At 39.9% G+C, this 22,161-nt stretch overlaps 1 protein-coding gene across 1 annotated transcript in view; it reads left to right on the forward strand.

Moving 5' to 3' along the window:
* Positions 1-22,161, forward strand: part of tp53i11b (tumor protein p53 inducible protein 11b) — a 39,764-nt gene that overhangs the window by 12,081 nt on the left and 5,522 nt on the right. The window contains exons 3-6 of the mRNA XM_079684113.1: positions 13,114-13,253; positions 19,954-20,012; positions 20,142-20,190; positions 20,956-21,052. Coding sequence (XP_079540239.1) covers positions 13,125-13,253; positions 19,954-20,012; positions 20,142-20,190; positions 20,956-21,052 — 334 coding nt within the window. The 5' untranslated portion in view covers positions 13,114-13,124. The remainder of the gene's footprint in view (positions 1-13,113; positions 13,254-19,953; positions 20,013-20,141; positions 20,191-20,955; positions 21,053-22,161) is intronic.

Raw genomic sequence — 22,161 nt, forward strand, 5'->3', positions numbered from 1 at the left:
TAATCATCTTCTAGTGAATTTTTATTAACTTAATCCACAAAGTGCATCAACAACCCATGTACTGTGATGGTGTTTAGTGCGGGGAAGGGTCTATGGGTGGTGGTTACCCTTGACATACTTACAAATCTCCTGAATTATGCCAGCGGTCCTGAGGGGAAAATAATTGGGTGCACAGAGTTTTATCCACTAATAATCTTTCTGTTGTGCGTCATTAAAGCCTAGCCCATTAGATCATTTAATTGGTCTTGGCCAACAGTCACCCTGGACAACACGTGTTTGTTCTGGTATTTCCTGCTACCTCGGTCTCCACTTCCTTCATTCCTTCTGGCTTAACTCTGCAGAAACACTAACATGTTTTACATTCAGTTACCAATTTAATATGTACAAGTAGTTAAAACGAATCATGTCTAATTCAAAAGTCCTGTAATAAATCCTACTTCCATGAATATTACAAACGTTAAAGAGAGAAATGGATTCAACTTTATGTTTGTTTTGGAGGAGGCAGGTTGTGGTGTTTCCTTTTGTTCCCGCCCCCAATCATCTTTCTGCACAATGCAATACAGTTCAACAGCACCCCATTCTATAACCTCTGGAAAGACCATGCAATTGTATTTGTATGATCATGAAGTGTCATAGCTTTCTTCAGCTTTGGCAAGACAAACAAACATCTGTGAAGGTTTTGCAGCTTTGTTGTTTCACTTAGGACTGCACGATATTGAAAAAAACGGACATTGCGATATTCTTTTGCCCTGCGATATATATTGCGTTTTTTTTTAACTATATTTAACCGGATGAAGGATTTTAGTCACGGACGTCTGGATCTTAACTGGTTGACTCATCATACCTTAAGTCATGATCTAACATGTCATGATAATGCAGGTTGCTTACCCTCAAATAAGGCGGTTCATCTGTGAATGAAGAAGAGTGGTGTCTAGAAGGGATCCAAGAGATTAAACGTATTACATTAAACTATAGGAAGCTTCATTATCACATTAGGGAATTAACATACGTGACCAAATAGGTCATTTAATTTTTTATTCCACAATTAAAACCTTTTTTGTGCAAATACCAGCAAAGTAGTGGACATCTTTTAAACAACATTATAAAAATTAAGAACAGCGATACACCAGCTCCTTTATGCCGTTTTGAACCTTTCTCATATGGTGTAACACCGGCAAAGGCATCTGAAATAGTTGTTTGCTGTGCATGCAGACTCAGAGCCTGCATGTCACTCCACTCAAGTACCCCTGACATGAGAGCCGCGCAAGTTTTCCTTTTGTAGCAAGCAGCAAAATAATTGTAACATGACGTGTTTGAGTTCATTTACCTACTTAATATCGAACGCCCTAAAAAAAAAAAAAACGTCCCTGCGATGTGAATATCGCGCATGCGCATATCGCGGTTATTGCCATGACACGGTATATCGTTCAGCCCTACAATAATGAAACATCTGCTTTCTAACATGTCCAATAAGTCTGCAGGATATGAGAAAAGTATGTACGCTTACATTGTTGTTGTTGTTATATTGCGAAGACAAAATGCTACTAATAAATGTTGTTTCCAGGGCAGCAACAGTACTATTTACAACAACAACAACAACAACGTCACTACTGCATATAAACTCATTAATATCTTGCTGTAAATCTAAAATGACAGCAAAATACTGAGTACAATTTAGAAAGAATTAGGGATGCCAAAATCAGTCTCTGTCAGTTCTTCATCCTGTGTCTGTGTGCTGTGCAATAGGGATAACAGCATTTATTCAAAATCAAAGCAACAACAATGTGCAGCTGCAGAGGTGAGGAAATCAATAATAACTCTAATTATAAGTCACTGTGTAACTAATAATAATAATTACTATAAATAAGTAGTTATAAATACTGGTTGTCTGTTTCTCAGTGTCTTACGGTGCGGTAAAGACTGTGATTTGAAGCATTTCGTCACTGTTGTTGGTGTGTTTTTAAAAAGCAGGACCTCAGTTTGCTGGTGTTTTCGTTGCATGATGGATCCCTGCTGAGCTCTGACGGTGTTGTTCTTCGGAGGACACGTTCACATCCCAGCTGCGCGTGTGCACTGAGTGTCAACTCTGCTTTACCTCAATTGCTGCATCTGCCTTGGCTTCACATTGAGCCCCTCGTGTCAAGATGGCTCCATAGATAGAAAAACCAAACACTCACTGGCAGGGCTCAGTGATTTCATACTACTAGCTCCCCCCTCCTCAATGCCATAGATGGTAAACAGAAATGTCCCTTCTTTCTTTCACAGCATTAAATCATACCGTGTGTTTGTGTACAGAGCTGTGTCAAGTCATATAACAATCCCTTACTTTGGATTGTTATTGAGATATTGACACAGATTAATGATCATTTGTTTTATTTATTTGCAAATGATGGTGGAAAATAAGTATTTGGTCAATAACAAAAGTTCATCTCAATATTTTGTTATATACCCTTTGTTGGCAATGACAGAGGTCAAACATTTTCTGTAAGTCTTCACAAGGTTTTCAAACACTGTTGCTGGTATTTCGGCCCATTCCTCCATGCAGACCTCCTCTAGAGCAATGATGTTTTGGGGCTGTCGCTGGGCAACACAGACTTTCAACTCCCTCCAAAGATTTTCTATGGGGTTGAGATCTGGAGACTGGCTAGGCCACTCCAGGACCTTGAAATGCTTCTTTCGAAGCCACTCCTTCGTTGCCCGGGCGGTGTGTTTGGGATCATTGTCATGCTGAAAGACCCAGCCACGTTTCATCTTCAATGCCCTTGCTGATGGAAGAAGGTTGTCACTCAAAATCTCACGATACATGGCCCCATTCATTCTTTCCTTTACACGGATCAGTCGTCCTGGTCCCTTTGCAGAAACAGCCCCAAAGCATGATGTTTCCACCCCCATGTTTCACAGTAGGTATGGTGTTCTTTGGATGCAACTCAGCATTCTTTCTCCTCCAAACACGTCTAGTTGAGTTTTTACCAAAAAGTTCTATTTTGGTTTCATCTGACCATATGACATTCTCCCAATCCTCTTCTGGATCATCTAAATGCTCTCTAGCAAACTTCAGATGGGTTGAGTCCGTGGCGGCGTAGTGTGTTACTGATGGTAGCTTTTGTTACTTTGGTCCCAGCTCTCTGCAGGTCATTGACTAGGTCCCCCCGTGTGGTTCTGGGATTTTTGCTCACCGTTCTTGTGATCATTTTGACCCCACGGGGTGAGATCTTGCGTGGAGCCCCAGATCGAGGGAGATTATCAGTGGTCTTGTATGTCTTCCATTTTCTAATAATTGCTCCCACAGTTGATTTCTTCACACCAAGCTGCTTACCTATTGCAGATTCAGTCTTCCCAGCCTGGTGCAGGTCTACAATTTTGTTTCTGGTGTCCTTTGACAGCTCTAGTGGAGTTTGGAGTGTGACTGTTTGAGGTTGTGGACAGGTGTCTTTCATACTGATAACGAGTTCAAACAGGTGCCATTAATACAGTTAACAAGTGGAGGACAGAGGAGGCTCTTAAAGAAGAAGTTACAGGTCTGTGAGAGCCAGAAATCTTGTTTGTTTTTCGGTGACCAAATACTTATTTTACCGAGGAATTTACCAATTAATTCATTAACAACCCTACAATGTGATTTCCTGGATTCTTTCCCCCCATTCTGTCTCTCATAGTTGAAGTGTACCTAGGATGAAAATTACAGGCCTCTCTCATCTTTTTAAGTGGGAGAACTTGCACAATTGGTGGCTGACTAAATACTTTTTTGCCCCACTGTATGTATTTTTTTCTCTACATCAATTTATAAGGTGCCGCTCACACGGGAACGTTTGCGTTTATGCACACTATGCGTTTACAAAAAAGTATTCCGTTCACACGCATTTGTTTCATTTGACGTGTCTGTTCACACGAGAACGCTGGACACGCTTAACTAGTACATATGCCGGGCCTGTAACTGGCACTGTAACTTCCGCCACAAAATACACCAAAAGCAGCGAAGAAGACCCCGGAGCATGGTTGCCATGGTTGCCCTTCTGTTTATGCCCCGCAGTGGATTTAGCAACATGTAGTAGTTCATGTAATTCTCCATGTCCACTTGTTGCTGATGGTTGTGGTAGAGGAGCTGTAGATTTTGCACTAACATCTGTAGCATGGTCAGTAGCAGTAGCACTAGCAGTAGCTACTGACCATGCTACAGCAGTGAGCAGCAGAGGTGGGGAGAGGCGGGGCTATGGCTTCATCTATCAGGAAATGATCGTATAGAGGCGATTACACGGAGCCGTTTGACCCCCCAGAGCGTTTCGTTTGCAAATCTATCCACCTTGGGACCCGTTATCGTTTGTGGGGTCCGTTTCTATCGTTTTGTTACGGCCTCGTGTAAATAAAAGGGCTATACGCAAGAGAAACTATGCGGATCCAGCTCGTTTTGTCCTCGTGTAAACGGCACCTAAATGAGCAGTTGCAGGGCGCGGGGGGGGGATGCAGGGCGACCTCCCTCCACTGAGCCACAGCTGGACCGCTATTATGTGAACTCAGTCATTATCCCTACAGCTGAATTCATAAGACAACACTCTAGAAATGCACATTCTTAATCATTAAAGTGACAATGACTCCTGGGATACTCGGCTTCTTATGTTATTGTGACTCCCAGAGGATCTTCATTAAACACACTCGAACATAATCAAGTTGGAGCAAGTTGACCAACAAGAGGGTAATTTCCCTTGCTGCAGTGCTCAGTGATGTAATAACTGAATATTAGGAAGGGAAACCCTGAATACCAGGACTCATTAGGACTAGTTCATCCCACAGTGGCTGTCCCCAGATGAACAGTATTAATCTCTTTGGCTCAGCACAATAATCCATTGATGGTAACTGAGGAGCAGTTCTCTCATACTGACTGTGTGTACAGATGTCCTCTGTGTTGTGTGGAGTACAGTTTCCAGGGTATGCATCGCTGGCCTGTTCTGACTCAAGAAAGAAATTCACCGCCTCCTCTATTGTCTTTTGTTTATCACCAGCTGTCAGAAGCACTGCTGTCTGTGTTCATGTTTTTTCTCTGCCCTTTTGCCACAGCGAAACCTCATCTGTATTATCCAGCACATCAGAGCCTGCGTCTGTTTGGCAGGGAAACCATTACTTTAGGTGATTTGAAGGAAATGATCTCAGATTTTCCACATTTGGATTGTCTGGATACGTCTACAGGTTCATTCCCTCCACTTACACGATGCACTGTCGTGTGCAGATTGCTGTTTCCAGTGCCTACACTAGAACAAGCTGTACTGTTACGGTCAACTTAACGTGTCAAATGTGTGATCACGCAGGCCCCATGAAGAGAAAAGGCACAACTTAAGACTTGTCATGTGTCAGTAGTTTGCTGTTCATGCATAATATAAGGCTCAAAGGGTTTTTTCTCCTGTGTTTTTGGAACTGATCTTACAATTTATCAAGCAGACACAGATAGTTTCCACAATCATTTAATCCCATAACAAGCTGATTGTCATAACAGTATTATTCAAATTGTGTCCAAGGTGTGTGGATTCACGTAAAATGTGTGGCTCATGTTCTGACGTTTCTTTCAAATCTTGTCTACTCTTGCAGGTAGATAAATAAACACAATATTATATATATGATGTAATACACAATATACGGTACAAACCATGATACACCATTAAGAGGGGTGTCATCACCTTGTGCGAGCGTTCCAAGATCACTGTTAATGCGCACGAGCACACTAAAACAGCCTGATCACTAAAATAGAGATTGGTATACAAGTATTGAGAGTGATGTTTAAATTAAAGAGTGATTATTATGTCACCAATGTTAGGCATTAAACGCTAACTTGTTGCGTAATAAATAAGATTCCTTTGGATAGTTTTAGTGAATCAGTTTTGAGTTAGTTGTCAACATTGTGACAATAATTGCAGCTCTGATAGAAGACAGCACTAAGGATCAGAAAACAAAAGCTTTTGTCTGTTACAGAAATAGTAAGAACTTGAATGCAGAGAGATTACACAACACACTTCACAGCATTCTCTGAGCAATTTGTTTTTCAGTTATGAATTGTGAGCAAATAAAATAAACAAAATGAGGTAAGACTTCGGCTGTAGGCCCACAGCTTGGAACAGACCTTGAAAGCCCAACACATGGTCTGGGTAAACAAGGCCAATTTTATATTTCATGCTGCTCCTGTTCAAAACACGGATGCCACCTTCGATTCCGATCACAATTTCTCATAGTGCTGCAGAACAGGAAGTGGGAGTTAATCATTTGGTCACTGCTGGGTAGATTTCCGAGGTTGTTGTGGAAATGCTGACTTCAAAGTGGAGTCCTGCAGTTTCTAAGCTCCACTTGCCCCTGGGCACTTTTCAGTTATGTTGGACTGCGTCAAGGAAAACTTGTGCCCCAGTGTTCCCCAGTGGCTGCATTGTGTGAGATGACAATTATTTTGTCATCAGAATAAGTTTCCAGCTTCTTTCCCCCATCAACAACCACTAAAGCCGATAAATAGCACGATGCTGTGGTGGTTACAACATATTAATATGTTAACATACAAATGTTAACCACAGATTTCCACCTTATGTTAGCACTAAACAAAAAATTGTGTTGCCAGAGGAAGAAATGAATCCTTTGGGAACCATGGATATATCAAAGTGAATGGAAATCCATTCAATAGTTGAGAAATGTCACCTCAAACATAAGATGTCAACATTATAATGTGCAAGATAAAAAGTCAGGTTTTCACACAAGTCGGTGTCCTTCAATCTGTATAAACGTGAATGGGAATCTATCAAGTAGATTTAAATATATTTCAGTCTCGACCATAGTGGTGGTCTGACTTTACAAACAGAAGGACATTGCTATTCCCAATCCTGCTGTTGCACCAGTAAGACGACACTTACATTTTCATTACAGTGTTCTTAATATAGTTAGCTATCTGTGTTCTTTTTTTACATTATTTTAATTTTTATGCATGCACCACGACACCTAGTCAAATTCCTCGTACGTGTGAACCTACCTGGTAATAAACCCGTTTCTGATTTCTGATTCTGATTCAAACAAACAACTCTTTACACTGTTATGACATCTGGAATCCAAAAAGACATGACTTTATTCAATCAGATCACAGGACTCTTGATCTTCCTGTCCTAGGCCTAATGTAACAGGCTATGTGCTGAAGCTCCACTGTTGCTGAGGGCAATGAGAAATCATTTCATTAACCACACTAACCACGAGAAGTAACACATTTACAAAGGTCAATAAATTGAGTGGGCTCATGAGACAGACGTTTCATGGAGCATAAACTGCTCACACTTGTTTTTGGAGACTGTTGAATAGAAGTGTTGTTGTGTTTGATCTACTCCTGGCACTATATGATGCTAAGATATTCCAAATATGGCGGTGAGGGGATTTAGAGGCTACTGGGCAACCGTGTCCAACGTTATTTTTGGAGAAGAGGAGGAGATGAGCAGGCTGAAGAAACGGCTTTCTTATTTTGAGTAACACATTTGTCCACAGTTGCTCCTCTACACCCACACACTGCTTTGTTCTTCTGATACAATCATTTTTTGCAGAACATCTTTCTCGTTGAAATCTCTCAGGGAGTTCGCACCTTTCCCACAATATCTTCCTCCTATGTTTAGCAGCTTAGCATGACCTTTGTCATGGCACAAAACCATGACAAAGGAACTAAAAGGATACTGTTGGCTGCTCATATTGTGCTGGCTTCTTGAGTATATTATGTGCATGTCATTATAACAAATGCATTGCTTTGAAAAATCTGCAAATGTATCTTCTTTGAATTGAATTGATTTATTTAAAACAAGGGACAGTGTACATTAATCAACATATTCAAAACATGTAAATGTACTCGAATTAGCCAAAAGGCTAGTTTTCACCAATAGTCCCTTTGCCAGATGGTGACAGGCATGTCTGACTGTCTTTACGTGTTCGACTGACTTCCAAACCATTCTGATATTGTTGTTATAGTATTTTGTTTCTGATTGTAGTCAGGGTGATTGAAATTCACATTTAGAATTCCGATTATATAAATAGCAATTACTCTTTAAACAATTACTCCAGAAATAGCTGTGTCTTCTACAAAATTACCCCTTTTATTATACATACAATTACCCTCTAGCACTGATTATTGTTGGAGTTCTTGTCTTGCTGAGGTTGTTCTGGAGGTATTTTCGGATGCTGGAGAAGTTTTAATTGCTATATACTTTTCAAATTAGCAGATCTTAAATTAGGATTTCAACTCCCATTATTGCCATTATTCTATCCTCTTTAGCAACAAATGAATGGTTGAATGGTTCCACAGATGCAGAGGGTACTATTGGCACAATTGTAGATAGCTGTTATCCCTTCCATGGCACTATAACACGGATGCAGCATAATTTAACAATGTTTTTGGACTTTAAAAATGTACATCCAACCACAATAAACATAGTTTAAGTTCCAAGGTAGATATATTTAATGCATCAAAGAAAGAAACCTTTAGACCACCTTTTCACACCTATCTTTCAATGTTAACAGTACCCTGATTCCTTTTCTGTGAATATTGTACTTTAACTCCAGATTGCCTAAAAATGGACTGCTGTGTCTGCTCTTGAATTCAGCTTCTCTTTATTCATCCGCGTACTCAATAATTCATTATTTAACACACTTCATGCCTTATTCTCATCTTCAGCTTTGACTTTGCATTCATCATCCGGGTTAGATTGTTCCTCTCTTAAAGATTTGATGCTGACAAGAAGCCACTAATTAGGAAATCGTGTCTTCTCTAGTTGACTGAACACGGATCAAAGTCTCTTCATCTTTCCTGAAATATCCTCACAACAGCAGCGAGGATGACATCGGTGTCACTAGTGGCTCTCAGCAGAGACCCCATACTCAAAATTGGTTCCAATCGTGAAAGATGCTTTTGGTAATTAGGAAGCAATTGGTTCATTGGCCGTTGCTAGGCAACTGCATCAGCATTACCCTGGCAAGTCACGTAGCAATGGTATATTTCCAATGGAGAGACATGCAATGCTCTTTTATGTGTTGAGAAATGCGTAATTTGCCCACCGTCTTATTTCTAGCATAATAACGGATTATGTTGGAGCAGATAAACATTCAGGGGGCCACAATGCCAATGCTTTAATTTTGCATCATTTAGAGCAGGGGTGTCAAACTCAAATACACATTGGGCCAAAATTTAAAAAAAATGGGCACTAGTCGAGGGCCAGACTGGTTCAATGTTTATTGAAAAACTTATTGAAATAAACTTATTGCACATATTAAACCTGGAACTAACAAAGCTTAAATTATTGCCTATAAAAACAACATTAAACAATCAGTTGCATTCATTTCTTATGGCTCTATCTGCAGCTTCATTTCTTATGATTTATATTTTTCCACAGGCCAACAACAGCTGCAAAAAAACAATTCCCCTCAAAGAAAAACCAAACGTGCTCTGTTGTCGCAAGAAAAAAAGTGCAGAAGGAAACATCCATTGAAACTCAGTGTGCTGCTCTGTGGTGCTAGTTCAAGCCAGATATTTGGCATCTCATCTCGGGTGCAAGTTCATCAATGTTTGGGCTGAGGAAATCCTCAGGATTGAGTGAAGGTGTGCGTGCAATATACCGGCGGGCCAGATCTAATAGTAATTATAAATTATCCTGCGGGCCAAAATTAAACCCACCAAGGGCCTGATTTGGCCCCCGGGCCTTGAGTTTGACATATGTGATTTAGAGTGAGGTTACGCAATGCATGCTTCTTCTTAGCGAATCAGACAAACCCTGAAACGTGGCTATTAAAGCTGGGAGAACAACTTGCCTGTTTATTTCTCTGTGGATGTATAATACCAAAAGCTGCTTTTATATGCATGGTATAATAAGGAAAGATTATTGAAGAAGGGCTGAAGAACATATTTCATCCTTGGTATATCAATTAGCAATTATTGTCCTTTAACAGCCACTTATCCATTTGACCGATTGAGGCTAAAACTCAGAGGAGGCGCTTGGCACTTAAGTTGAATAGCTTGTCCACCTTAAACGACCTTAATGAGCCTGAGCCAGGACTGTTGCAAACTTCAGGGTTAACTCTCCCGCGTTAATCATCAGGTGGCCATGAGAGACACAGGGAGCTTGACATGGGTTGTGAGGAGTTGTTGCATTTATTCACCAGCAGATAAACTGTGATGTTTCAATACACCGGCGGGAACCATACAGGATGAAGTTATGCAAGGCAGGCCCACAGCTGACAACCCAGCAGCTATTTTAATTAATCCGGGTGAGACATACCGGGAAAGTGGCTGCCTGTGTCCATGGCAATGCGTGCAACATCGTGGCTTATAACTTTCCTGGCCAGGTCTACCGGGGACCCAGTTTCCTGTTGTGCGCATACACCGCAGCTGGCGATTAATGATAGATAAAAACAATCTGTTGCAGCTTGGCAGCTTGTGAGGCATTTTGATCTCAGTCCCCTGCATGCAAAGCACTAATCTTCTCTTTTAATGGTTAATGAGTGCTTAAGAAGGGTCGGCTATCATCCTTAATAGCAAATGCAAATGCGATCATCACATTAAAAAAAGATGAAATAAATTAAGCTAATTGCAAAGAGTTGGCTTTTTGAGTGTCTGAATCTGATGACAGTCTTTTTGATCTGATAAGGACTCATCGTACTCAGTCTGAGAGTGCACCGATTCAGTGAGCCTAAAAAAAACAAGCTAGCAAGTGTCTGGTGTATTTTCACAGCAAACTTTTAAATTAAGTGGAAATAGGTTTCTCTTTTTTCTTTGCTCTTTCCTTCAGTGTTGCCTGTAAATAGAAAGTGTGCCCCTTGCTCTGTGTGGGAGACTAACAGGAAGCTTTGAACACAGCAGCCTGAACACATGCTGCCTAACCTTTACTGACCGCTCCTGTTCTACGTACGACTACCAATACAAGGGCTTGTTGTTGAGCCTTGCTATTTGTATCACAGACAGACATGAAGTCGGATTAGCCCACTTTCTAGTTCCCACCTGTTTGTTCCAGCAAAACCATAACAAAGAAGGAAGTGGGGGGGGGGGGGGGGGGGAACAAAGTTACAGGAAGACCTTACAATGTAATGCTCTTCAAGCATGGCTGCAGCATGTGTTTATTTACTTTATGAATGAATGTTACTTATTTTTGACTTAGTGAAAGAAAAACAGCAAATCATCACATTTTAAGATACTTTAAATATATTTACATACTTTTTTAAAATATATTTATATACTACTGGGTAGTAAACTAATGCTTTTTAAATCATTAATGGTTTTGGAAAAATAGGAACAATTAAAACATTTTCACTTAATTGACTAATTGTTTCAGTTTAAATTTCTATAAAACATCCAATAAAACCGTGCAGCCTCAGAAATTAAAATTGATATTCTGTCAACTCCTCTCTGACTGAGCTATCACTAAAATGGAAAGTATGCCAAAAATATGCCGCTGGATTCTTGTATTGAAGTGCTTTGGCATTTTACATTTTCAACCTGTTTATTTAAAAACTAGCTGTGTAATAAATAAACCAACCGTACTTAGTTGCCTACTATATGGCTCTCACTGTGATGACACACTTCCTGATTGGTGGAAACAGAGCACTTTGTGTCCTGGTAGCTCCAGGGGCACGGTAAGGGGGTGAAAAGTTAGGACGATTCTAAGGGCCCGTGACTGACAGGGGCCCGAACAATTTTAGAACATTAAGAAAAAAATGTTTACGTAACCAATGTGATATCTTTTCATGGGGCCCAAAACAGTGAGTTCTCCTTTTTCCTGAGTCTTTAAATAACACCTCTAGAGAATGAGTTCATGGAATAGCTATCAGTTGTTACCATCCTATTGTTTGCATGTGTACACGTATATGCACGGCTTATACCTCCAGTTGAACCATAGTGGAGGTTACACGATTGAGTCGTTATAATACCTTTTTTGATTTGACTTTTGCTTTTCCCCATTCCCCACATGCACTATTCATTTACGTTGATCAATACAGTAGGACCAAAGCTGTGTATTGGGATATTCCATTTAGCAGACGAAGGCAATTTCTATGCATCCAAGAAATGATTCTCTGAATGCATAGATCGAAAATGTTTTAAATGTTGTTAATAATGGGCAATAGTCGTTCAACCTATGAAAACCCAAGAAGTCATTTATACTGGACAACTATTACTTCTAAATAGCTGCAACAATCAAAGCTTTATTGATTGAGTAAGGTTTACAGACTTTCGCAAAATTGTTGTGTTATAAAGGATAGGCAGAGTTTTTTATCTGAAGCAAATGTTATATTAATTAAAAAGCTATTAAAGCTGACTGGCTGTGCAACAGTGAAGCTTTGGTGTTTTTTAATCACAGCAGCATGTGGGGATAACAAAAGTAATGCTGAGAGCTTAAAGCTGGGAGCTGTGCCAAACTACAGAAAACTACAGAAAATAGATGATGATATCATAGTTGGAATAGACCCCATGGAGTATTCATTTCAAATGCGACATAAATGTCACACGTTGTCAGTGGAGCTGGATCAATATTGACAGTGCGACACTCAGAAAGCCCAGCTCTACGTGTGTGTGTGTGTGTGTGTGTGTGTGTGTGTGTGTGTGTGTGTGTGTGTGTGTGTGTGTGTGTGTGTGTGTGTGTGTGTGTGTGTGTGTGTGTGTGTGTGTGTGTGTGTGTGTGTGTGTGTGTGTGTGTGTGTGTGTGTGTGTGTGTGTGTGTGTGTGTGTGTGTGTGTGTGTGTGTGTGTGTGTGTGTGTGTGTGTGTGGGCACCTGTGACTGCTGACCTCCCAGCAGTCCCAGAGGATGTCTGCCTCCTGCCTCCAATCTGACTGAAAGGTTTAAGAGGTTGCCTGTATTTGCTAGACCTGTGTTATGAAATTGGGTTTTATAAGTAGAGTCCTCAAAGGGGATACTGCTATATTGGTAGATACCTCTTCCTGCCTGAGCTGTAAAGAGGTATCTCCTTCAAAAGAATGAATAATAACGGAGATACAAAGTTGAATATCCTAAAATGTTCCTATTTTTTGCATCTTCGCTCTTTGTTTATATTATGTATTTCCTCCCCGTTACTGCCTCACACACTGCTTGCCTTCTGAATTTCACCAACTATCTACCCTCTCTTTCCCCTCTGCTCAGGTGTTTGCACCATGTCGTCCAAACCTCACCCTCCTCTGATGAAGAAGCACAGTCAGACGGACCTGATAAGCCGTCTGAAGAGCCGGAAGATCCTGGGAGTCGGCGGCGAGGATGATGACGGTGAAGTGCACCGCTCAAAGGTCAGATTAAGTTACAGGATTTTTTTTTCCATGTCATTTTATTCAATATGGGCGGTAATGTAGATACCAATGGCACATATGCAATCCATTATCATAACAAACAACTTAGGTATACTTGAATCCAGCACCAGACACTTTTTAAGCTGCTATGGACAATATTGCAATAATGCACATTCTATGGACAATCTGCACTAATGTACATTCTCAGAATATTGAAGTGACTGTTATTTTGTGTATATTGATAAAAAATGTGTCTTTGACTATATATATATATACATACATACATACATACATACAGGGCTCGACAGTAACGGTTGCCATCGGCAACCATTCAGAAAAAATGTCAACCACTTCTTGGCCTTTGATTGCCATCAGTGGCAACCAGTTTTTAACATAAAAAAATAAGGACAGCAAACAGCAAAATGTGCACCCCAAAATAGATAAATGTTAATTATTTGTTGTATTAAGAGTGATAATTAATTGTTGTTGTGACCAGTCGGAACCTGATACTTAAGTTGCACGTGCATTGGTGTGATTACGGAGCCAGAAAGCGATGCACGTTTAGTCGCGTGCGCGGTGCGCCGTGTGTTTGTTTTTCAAAAAATGGTGAAGCAAATTTAGTTGTTTGACTGTGGGGTAAAAAGTTCGGCCAACCCGTCAACATCTCAAACGAATGTTCAAAGTGATTCAACTGATAAAGCGCAAGGTGAACCCGAACAAAAGCAAAGAGGAAATGTGTGAAGTCTGCTCCGTTGTGCATTCACTTCCGGTAAAAGTTCCTTCAAAATAAGAGTCCCGATCTTATTACTACCAAAATAAAAGTGCAAAACGAAACTTTACCATCGGAAAATATTGGCATAAAATTATAATCACTTCTATAAAAAGGTAACACATTTTAAATATAGTTAGACATATTAAAGGTAATTTACAGCATTCATAATTCATATCTAATTCTTAACTGTGAATGGTTTTAATTTATTTTGCATTAAACATTTATTAGTCTGGCCAATCCAAGGCTTCAATGCTGAAGGGCCAATGGATCTATGGTGGGGATCAGCACAAAGGTCAAGAAAAACCACATTTGAAAGGGAGACAATTACGGATGATCAAGAAACTAGTGACTTGCTCAATTCATTTGTGAGGGATCTGTGAAGAACATGACAACAGCTGCACTACTGGTATTTTGTATACTAGCAATTGAGGGTGGACAAGTTTACTACCACTTAAGTTTCAAATAATTGTGTTAATTACTTATTGTAAAGCATTTGAACATTCTTTTGTGTCACATGTTCATTATTAAGTTGATGTATAACTGTATCTTAATTATTTAAAATACAAGGTGACTAAAAATGGCAACCATATTTTTAGTTTTGGCAACCAAAAGCTGATGCCTGGTTGCCAGCCTGGCAACTACTTTTAAAAGTTAGTGTTGAGCCCTGACATAGTTGCACACATATTTTTATATTTTATACATATTTGTTTTTATATTCGGGACTGTGGGAAACAGTATTTCAATCTCTCTGTCTGTACATACAAACTGGAAGATTGACAATAACCTAGTCAATCTTAGCCTTCACTAACTGTACGGAGGCTCAGTCACTGGTACATTTTTATATACAAAGCCATGTTAGGGAAACTTCCATCCTACATCTGCTCCCTGACCTCACGGCGAATTGTAAGTGGCTACTGCTTGAGATCGCATGCTGTGGTTTTATTAAATGTGCCAAGTGCTAGGACTGTCTTCGGGAAGATAGCTTTTAGATGCGCAGCTCCTCTGTCATGGAATAGTCAATTGAAATGGAAACTGAGCAATCTGGTGCCAGTAAATGTTTTTAAAGCTCGGTTGGATGCTACTCGATCGGATGCTGTTGGTACCTGTTCATGTGGATAGTTATGTAAATTGTAATCCCTGTAATGATGCTGTATGATGTCCTTTTTGTTGTTCTGTTGTTTCATGTGGAACCTACTTGAGCAGGTCTCCCTTGAAAAAGAGATCAATGATCTCAAGGGATACACCTGGATAAATAAAGGCTTGAATAACGTTGACTTAGAAAGAAAAAAAGGCACATGTGTTAAACCATCTGCAGTTGATCACAGATGCATTCATTAACCCTGAGTAGAGCTATGGATTCCTTTTTAAAGCCACAAATGGCAGCTATTTGGCTGATCACTCTCATAGTGTCCCGTTGTGTGCATTTGCTCCTCATGCCTCAGTGAATCTAGATCACGTATCGCATGAGCTCCACTGAGATGTGACTGGCTCCCCTGAGAGAGTCCCTTGCCTTATGCATCTCATGTATTATATTCCTGCCTCGCATGTGTTTACCCACTCATATACGCAGTGCACAGTGATGTGTATACCAAAACACAACGGCTCCCATGCTGGTTCGTGACAGCATACAGAAAAACACATCTATATATTCATGCAGACTCAGTCGCATTCTGACAATGATGGTTTGTTCCATTTCAGGGGGATTTATACATCAAGATCCCTAAGGTTGCTTGTTGTATACAATTGCATTAGGGTGAGCATAGGCAAAGCTGTTCCTCGCTGAAATATTAATCAGGCAAGTGGGCGAAGGGAACAGAGCAGAAGGGAGCAGGCATACGTTGGTGACTGATAGCTTGTGATGAGAAGACGCCCTCATTTCTCAGCCCTTCCGAGTGTTTGTTTTCTCTCTCAATGTTTTAGCAAGGAGCTTAACCCGGGCATCTGCCACTTAGATCCCTCTCACCGAGCGTTCTGATGGAGAAGGAGACACTAAATGACTCAATGCCAGTAAAGCTTATTTGATTTAAAAAGGATTATTAAAGTCATATACCAGCTGTAATGGTTAGTTGGTGATCAAGCAACAGTCTATGCTAAATAGAGCAAAACAATACTTTTAGTCTATTGTTGTTTTAAGTAGTAGGCTTCCTTACTGTATCTAACTATGGCAATGACCCTAATTTAGAAACACAATAGTTGTTTTTAAAATGTGCTGCATTGTGTAGTTACTCTTTAGTTGTTCTATTTGTCCTTGCAACAAGTATTGGTGGTAAAGAGACCCATGGGATCTGACATATAGCTGCAAGAGTTGGAGGGGAAATAGTCCACGTTATCCCTGTGGTCCATGTAAACAAAGGGGGGAAGGACTCCTGTAGGCGGCTGAGTGTGTCTTCCTGCCTCTTTTACAGCTTAGAGAAAGAATTCTGTTCATATTTCTTATTCTTTGGTGAGAGAGAGGCTTCTGTGCTCGAGTATGTGAAAGTACAACAGTGAAGAAATATTGCCCTTTGGCTGTTTTAGGCCACTGGTACACTACTTTAGTGTTCAGGTCAAAAAACAACAACCAGGCTTGAGCACAGGCTTTCACAGATAAGGCATACAACAGCGTTTTGTGTATTTATTTTCTATCCCAGAGGATTATCACAGAGACGTGTGAAATGTTGATATTATCTACTTAATGTGACTGCACTGCATACATCAGATGAAGGAACATGTAGTGTGTTGAATAAGAGATTATAATTCCTATACTACTCCTGAATATTTGTCATGATCTCTCGAGTTGCCCTTTGTGTGCTTTTATATAAATGACTGAGTGACTGGCGACAAGGTCATAGCAGCTGTGATTGAGCGTCTCTCATCACAAACAACATGCATTTCTTCCTTTTCCTGTTTCTCATTCTCTCCCCAACTCCTTTCCGCTCGAACCCCCCCGGCAAGCAAAGTCTGTGCCGTGAGTCGATGCTCATTTCCCTTTGAGTATTTCTCATGCCAGTCATGAATATTTATGTGTTCCTGTCAAAAACCACCCCTGAAACTTTGGCACAGGAAGGCTGATTCACCTGGTCACATGATCACAGCTGGCACCAACACATTCATGAACAGACACTTCAGCTGCAGTGCAAAAAGACAGGCAACGGCTGTAATCTGCAACTCTCTATCTCAATGTTTTATGAGTTTAACTTCAAGGATATATATATTTTTTAAGGGCTCTGCTATGATATGAAAATCCAGCACCAGCCATGGGCGAAAGGAATTATATAAGAAAAAGTCAGGAACACAGAGAATCCTTTTTACTCCATTTCTTCTAAGACACATTAAACCTTTTTATATCTTCCTCTCTTCTATTTTAGACATCATGAAATGTTATTTCCAGGAAGCTCGGGACCCCCTTGAAAACGAGATGGTGCATGGGTTCATCCCAATAAATAAAATGTCTATATATATGCAATATACAAATAAAATACATAGACCATATAAAGTCTTATATCACAACAACTTTATAATATTTGTCATATGTCCCTCCCCTAAACATTGTAATATTCGATATTTCAGACATTAAACTGCCTTAAATTCATGAAGTTATTTCTCATGATGTGATTTGATTGAACACAGTTGTGTTCCTGTTGCAGTGCTATATTAATTAAAGTTCACAGTGGGGAATCATAGAAAGCAAAACCCATGACTTGATCTTTATAGAATAAGACACAAACAATGTTGTTTCTTTCTCTTCATTTCAAAGCCAAGCAGAAGAAAAGGTTCCCATTGATAGTGACTCCCCTCTAAACACTGCTGGAGAGAAAACGGTTTCTCTTCTAGGATTTAATGGGTTTCAAGGTTAGGTGTATTTTTTGTTTCAGTGATGCCATGTCTCACTGCAACACAAACAAATGTTTTAAGGAAGAGATGTTGGATGGTGAAGGGAACTCTTTCATGTGGGGAGGTGTGATAAGACCTGCAGCATTTTGGTCGAAGGAACAAAACTTCAAAGCCAACCAGCCATGTTTTTTCTCTCTGGGTAACTGTCAGGAGGAAAGCAGGGTTGACTTGTTTCTTGCCCATGCTTGTGTAATTTAAGACCAACATTTCATTTAGTTTCATTTGTATTTGTTCCATTCATGGTATGCACAACTTAAAGGTGGGGTAGGTAATTTTGGAGAAACCAGCTCGAGTGCGCTAGAATTAGAAAATACACAGCCGGAAAAAATCTTGCCACTTCCTTACAGAGCCCCTCCTCCAACACACACGAACGCGCACATGACCAATGAGTGCACGAGATAAGTTTGTGCACAGATGGAAGGCTGACAGGCAGGTAGGCCATCCAGTCATTTTAGCCGGGCCGGCTCAGATGATTGGTCGTGCTTTTTACAGCGCTACGGCTTCCATTTTTGTATGGATTTTTTTGTCAAAGCACTTAAGATATTCATTGCTATCAGGATGTTAAGAGCATTCCTTGGAATATAACAAAAAGTGTATCTCGAGCCGGTTTCTCAAAATGACCTACCCCACCTTTAATGTATAACAATTATTTACAAAAATGTCTACTTTATAAACACACCATTCCCGAAAAGGAGCAGGGAGAAGAAAATAATCTTATATTACCTGCCCCTTTCTCAAAAAAGATTAATAAATAGAAACAGAAATAGAAAATCAAAATTTGTCAGCAACAATTCCTCCTTTCATGCAAAACAAATTAGTGCTCTTGACCTGCAAGCCACCGTGTTTTTTACTCTTCATATACTGATATTAATATACACACAGATACACATAGATTGTCTCTTTCCACTTGATATAGTTTGCAGAGAAATACAGCGTGCATGGCATGCTGTATGAAGGTTTAGCCCACTGATTTATTTTTCTGTTTCTTGAGATGTAGAGATTACTGTCATTATCAACTAACCTTCTGCTTTTAGTCTAAACAATGTGAGAGAAATGTGAGAAATTGCATTGAGAATTTTACAGAGCCCAATCGAAAAAAGCGAAGATTTTCAAATTGATAAAAAACACAAAATCAGAATATCTTCAATCTTAGAAGCTGGAAGTTTGATAAATGATTAGTTATGGGTTATTCATTGATTATCAAATGTGTCATTGATACATATTCTGTCTATCAATTAATAACGTGAATGTTTCATGACAACATCATGTTTCATGCCATCAGATAGTTTTAGAAGAGAAAGTCTGGTAATATATCAGACTTAACGGAAATTGAGCCAGAGAGTGTGCTTGAATTCATATTGCAGTTTCCAGAGACCTTCGTATGAATATATTAGTGGCTGATGACGCAGAGAACACGTCACCATTTAACAGCATTCCAGCGTCTGCTTGCATCTTATCAGTGATGTGAGCTAAGTATTTGAATATTGCTGCATGATTGATTATTCTTTTTAATTAAATATTAAAGATAACAGTTATTTATATTCACAAGAAAAAATAAATTGCTTTTAATTTGTCAAAAAAGTTTCCCACTTCAGCCCCTCGGGGTTATGAATTGACTAATGCGTGGCGTTCGTGTCGTGAGGAATAAGTTCATTTATAGCAAATTAGGTTTTTCCTTCTGGCCTGCACTTGGTTTTGGGTATTCATCCAGAATGTACTGCAATATGATGTTATGACATACCCTCTGAATCGTCGGAGGATGATTAAGGACGCATAGACATTCCCAGTCTTTAATTAAAATCCTAATATGTCCTTCTTGACACTCAGCCTCTTTTCTTTCTCCCCATCACTTTGGTTAAATTCATTTTTCTCCCTTTAACTTCCTGTAGATGTGTTGGCAACATGAAGAGCACCTGCATGCTGAGCACTTTATTCTTCGTTACGCCGTGCTTTGTTGAAGGCTGTCATAATAGATTTCTGTTAAGATGTCATGATTGCTTTTACATTTCCCTACTCATGATTCATTTCCCTTTGTCTTACTTTGTTCACTCACAGATCAGTCAGATGCTGGGAAATGAGATGAAGTTTGCGGTGCGGGAGCCCATCGGCCTGAGGTGAGATTTGAAAAGCTCAGAGCAGCTCTCAGTTAACCCCAGCGGACTGTGGAAGGTCAGCTGGGTGTCACTTCCAGTAAAGTCCAACATCTTGTAAACTCTGACAGTAATGTCTCTCTTTCGTTTAAGGGTGTGGATCCTCATCTCAGCAGTGGGGTTCACAGTTATGGCTTTGATGGTAAGTGTTGCTTCAATCTGTGATTCTTAAAGTGTGTCTATGTTGAATTATTTTAAAATATCATGATCTAAAATAAAAAAATGTAAAGGATTTATATATGAATTTCTGAAATAGTTAATATATTATGTTTTTATCTAATTATTTGCATGCACATATAAGCTGGATTCACATGTATTGAATCACACTTAAAATTAGCCATTTGTGTTTCCTATCATTTTTAATTCATGTCTTATATCTTTTTCAAACATTTCCCTTTGATCGGGAAAAGTAAATATATGCTGCATCAAATTATTAGTAGTAATATATAGTATACTCTCTCTCTCTCTCTCTCTCTCTCTCTCTCTCTCTCTCTCTCTCTCTCGTAACTATAATACAATGAAGAACCTCATGCTGTAATCATCATCACAGTAAAGGAATTCTTTCACATTCAAAACCAAAACATCTTCACTCATTTGTGAATAATCTTTCATTTCTAAAAGAAACCCCGTTGTACAGTAATTACAGAACAAAAAGCTCATTGTCAAAATAAGAGAAATCACATTATGCAAACCAAGCAGGGGGGTTACTGTAGATTCTTTCCCGATGTATCAGGGAGGGCCATCTGGAGAAACAGCTCTATCTTTGTTGAACCTAAATGCCCACAGTGTTTGGATCATAAAGAGAGTCTAACTCACAGAAAGGAAGACTTTGTCAATGCGTTTGTGGAAGACAGAATTCTGTTGAGTTGAAAAGACAGACTGTGTTGTGCTTTGTTTTCCCACACAGGCCCTGGTGTTTCCTAACCAGCTATATGAGGTTGTCTTTGAGGAGCAGCTCTCCACAACTTGCCTCTCCATCCGCCTTTATGGAGGAGCACTGCTTAGTAAGTCTTCTCTCCTGTTCATGCTCCCTCGTGCAGCACTGTGATTAAACCACAGTTATTTATGTGGGAGTTCATTTACATTACATTACACGTTGCTTGTTAGACGCTTGTATCCAAAGCAACTTACATACTCAATACTGTGGACAATCCCCACAGGAGCAATTTGGGGTGAAGTGTTTTGCCCAGGGACACAACTACATGCTGACTGCAGTGGGCTTTGAACCTGTGACCCCCTGATCCCAACACCAACGCACAACCCACTGCACCACACGCCTCCCATTCACTGTGCTACAAGGATGCTAACACACCGTTTTAACATACACGTTCGCAAAAATGTACACTGCTAATCTGCACATGGTCCTTTGTGATAATGCATTCATTACAGTTCACACACGCACATTCAGATGAAGTACAGAAAGCTTTTTGCTTCTGCCAAGGCATCCCTTAAGGCTACAACAAAGGCTGTGTAATTGTATTCAGTTCCTTTTATGTTCTGTTCACTAAATAACGACTTGACAGAGACAAATTCTCAAGCAAGCTCGCAGAAAGGGCTCCAGTCGCCTCACTGGCCTCATATATCAGATCTAAATCCGGTGGGAGCACAGTGAGGGCAGGCAGGACAGTGTATGTTCTGTAGGAATGTGTGTGTGTGCGCGTATTGGCCTGAAAGTAAGAGTAGAGGCAGTGTATTAATCCACAATACATTGTTGCAGCTCACTCTCTGTATCAAGCAAAACATTGAGGTTTTTTTTTTTGCTCTTCTGTGCCACAGAAGTCAATCCGTGGAAATAAATATGCCAGGAAATTACAGTTTTATATATTTAAATAGACTCCTTAGTCTGGAGGTTTAGAGACGAGTCGGTGAATCAGCCACTCAGATATTGATGAGAGTTCGTGATGCGACAGTGGCAGAGAGACACACAGGTTGTTTTTTAATGGGAAAGTAAGCAGGGAAATTGAGAATGGTGAGGCAAAAGGCTTAGCATCCACTCGATAACCAGTTTATTTACCATAACATATGTCAGAACATCAGCATTTCACCTTTATAGGGGTATCTATTCAAATATAGATTAGATCTAACATGTTTCCTCCTCCCTCACATTTTACAC

This window comes from Notothenia rossii (assembly GCF_949606895.1).
Source record: "Notothenia rossii genome assembly, chromosome: 5".
Taxonomy (NCBI): Eukaryota; Metazoa; Chordata; class Actinopteri; order Perciformes; family Nototheniidae; genus Notothenia; species Notothenia rossii.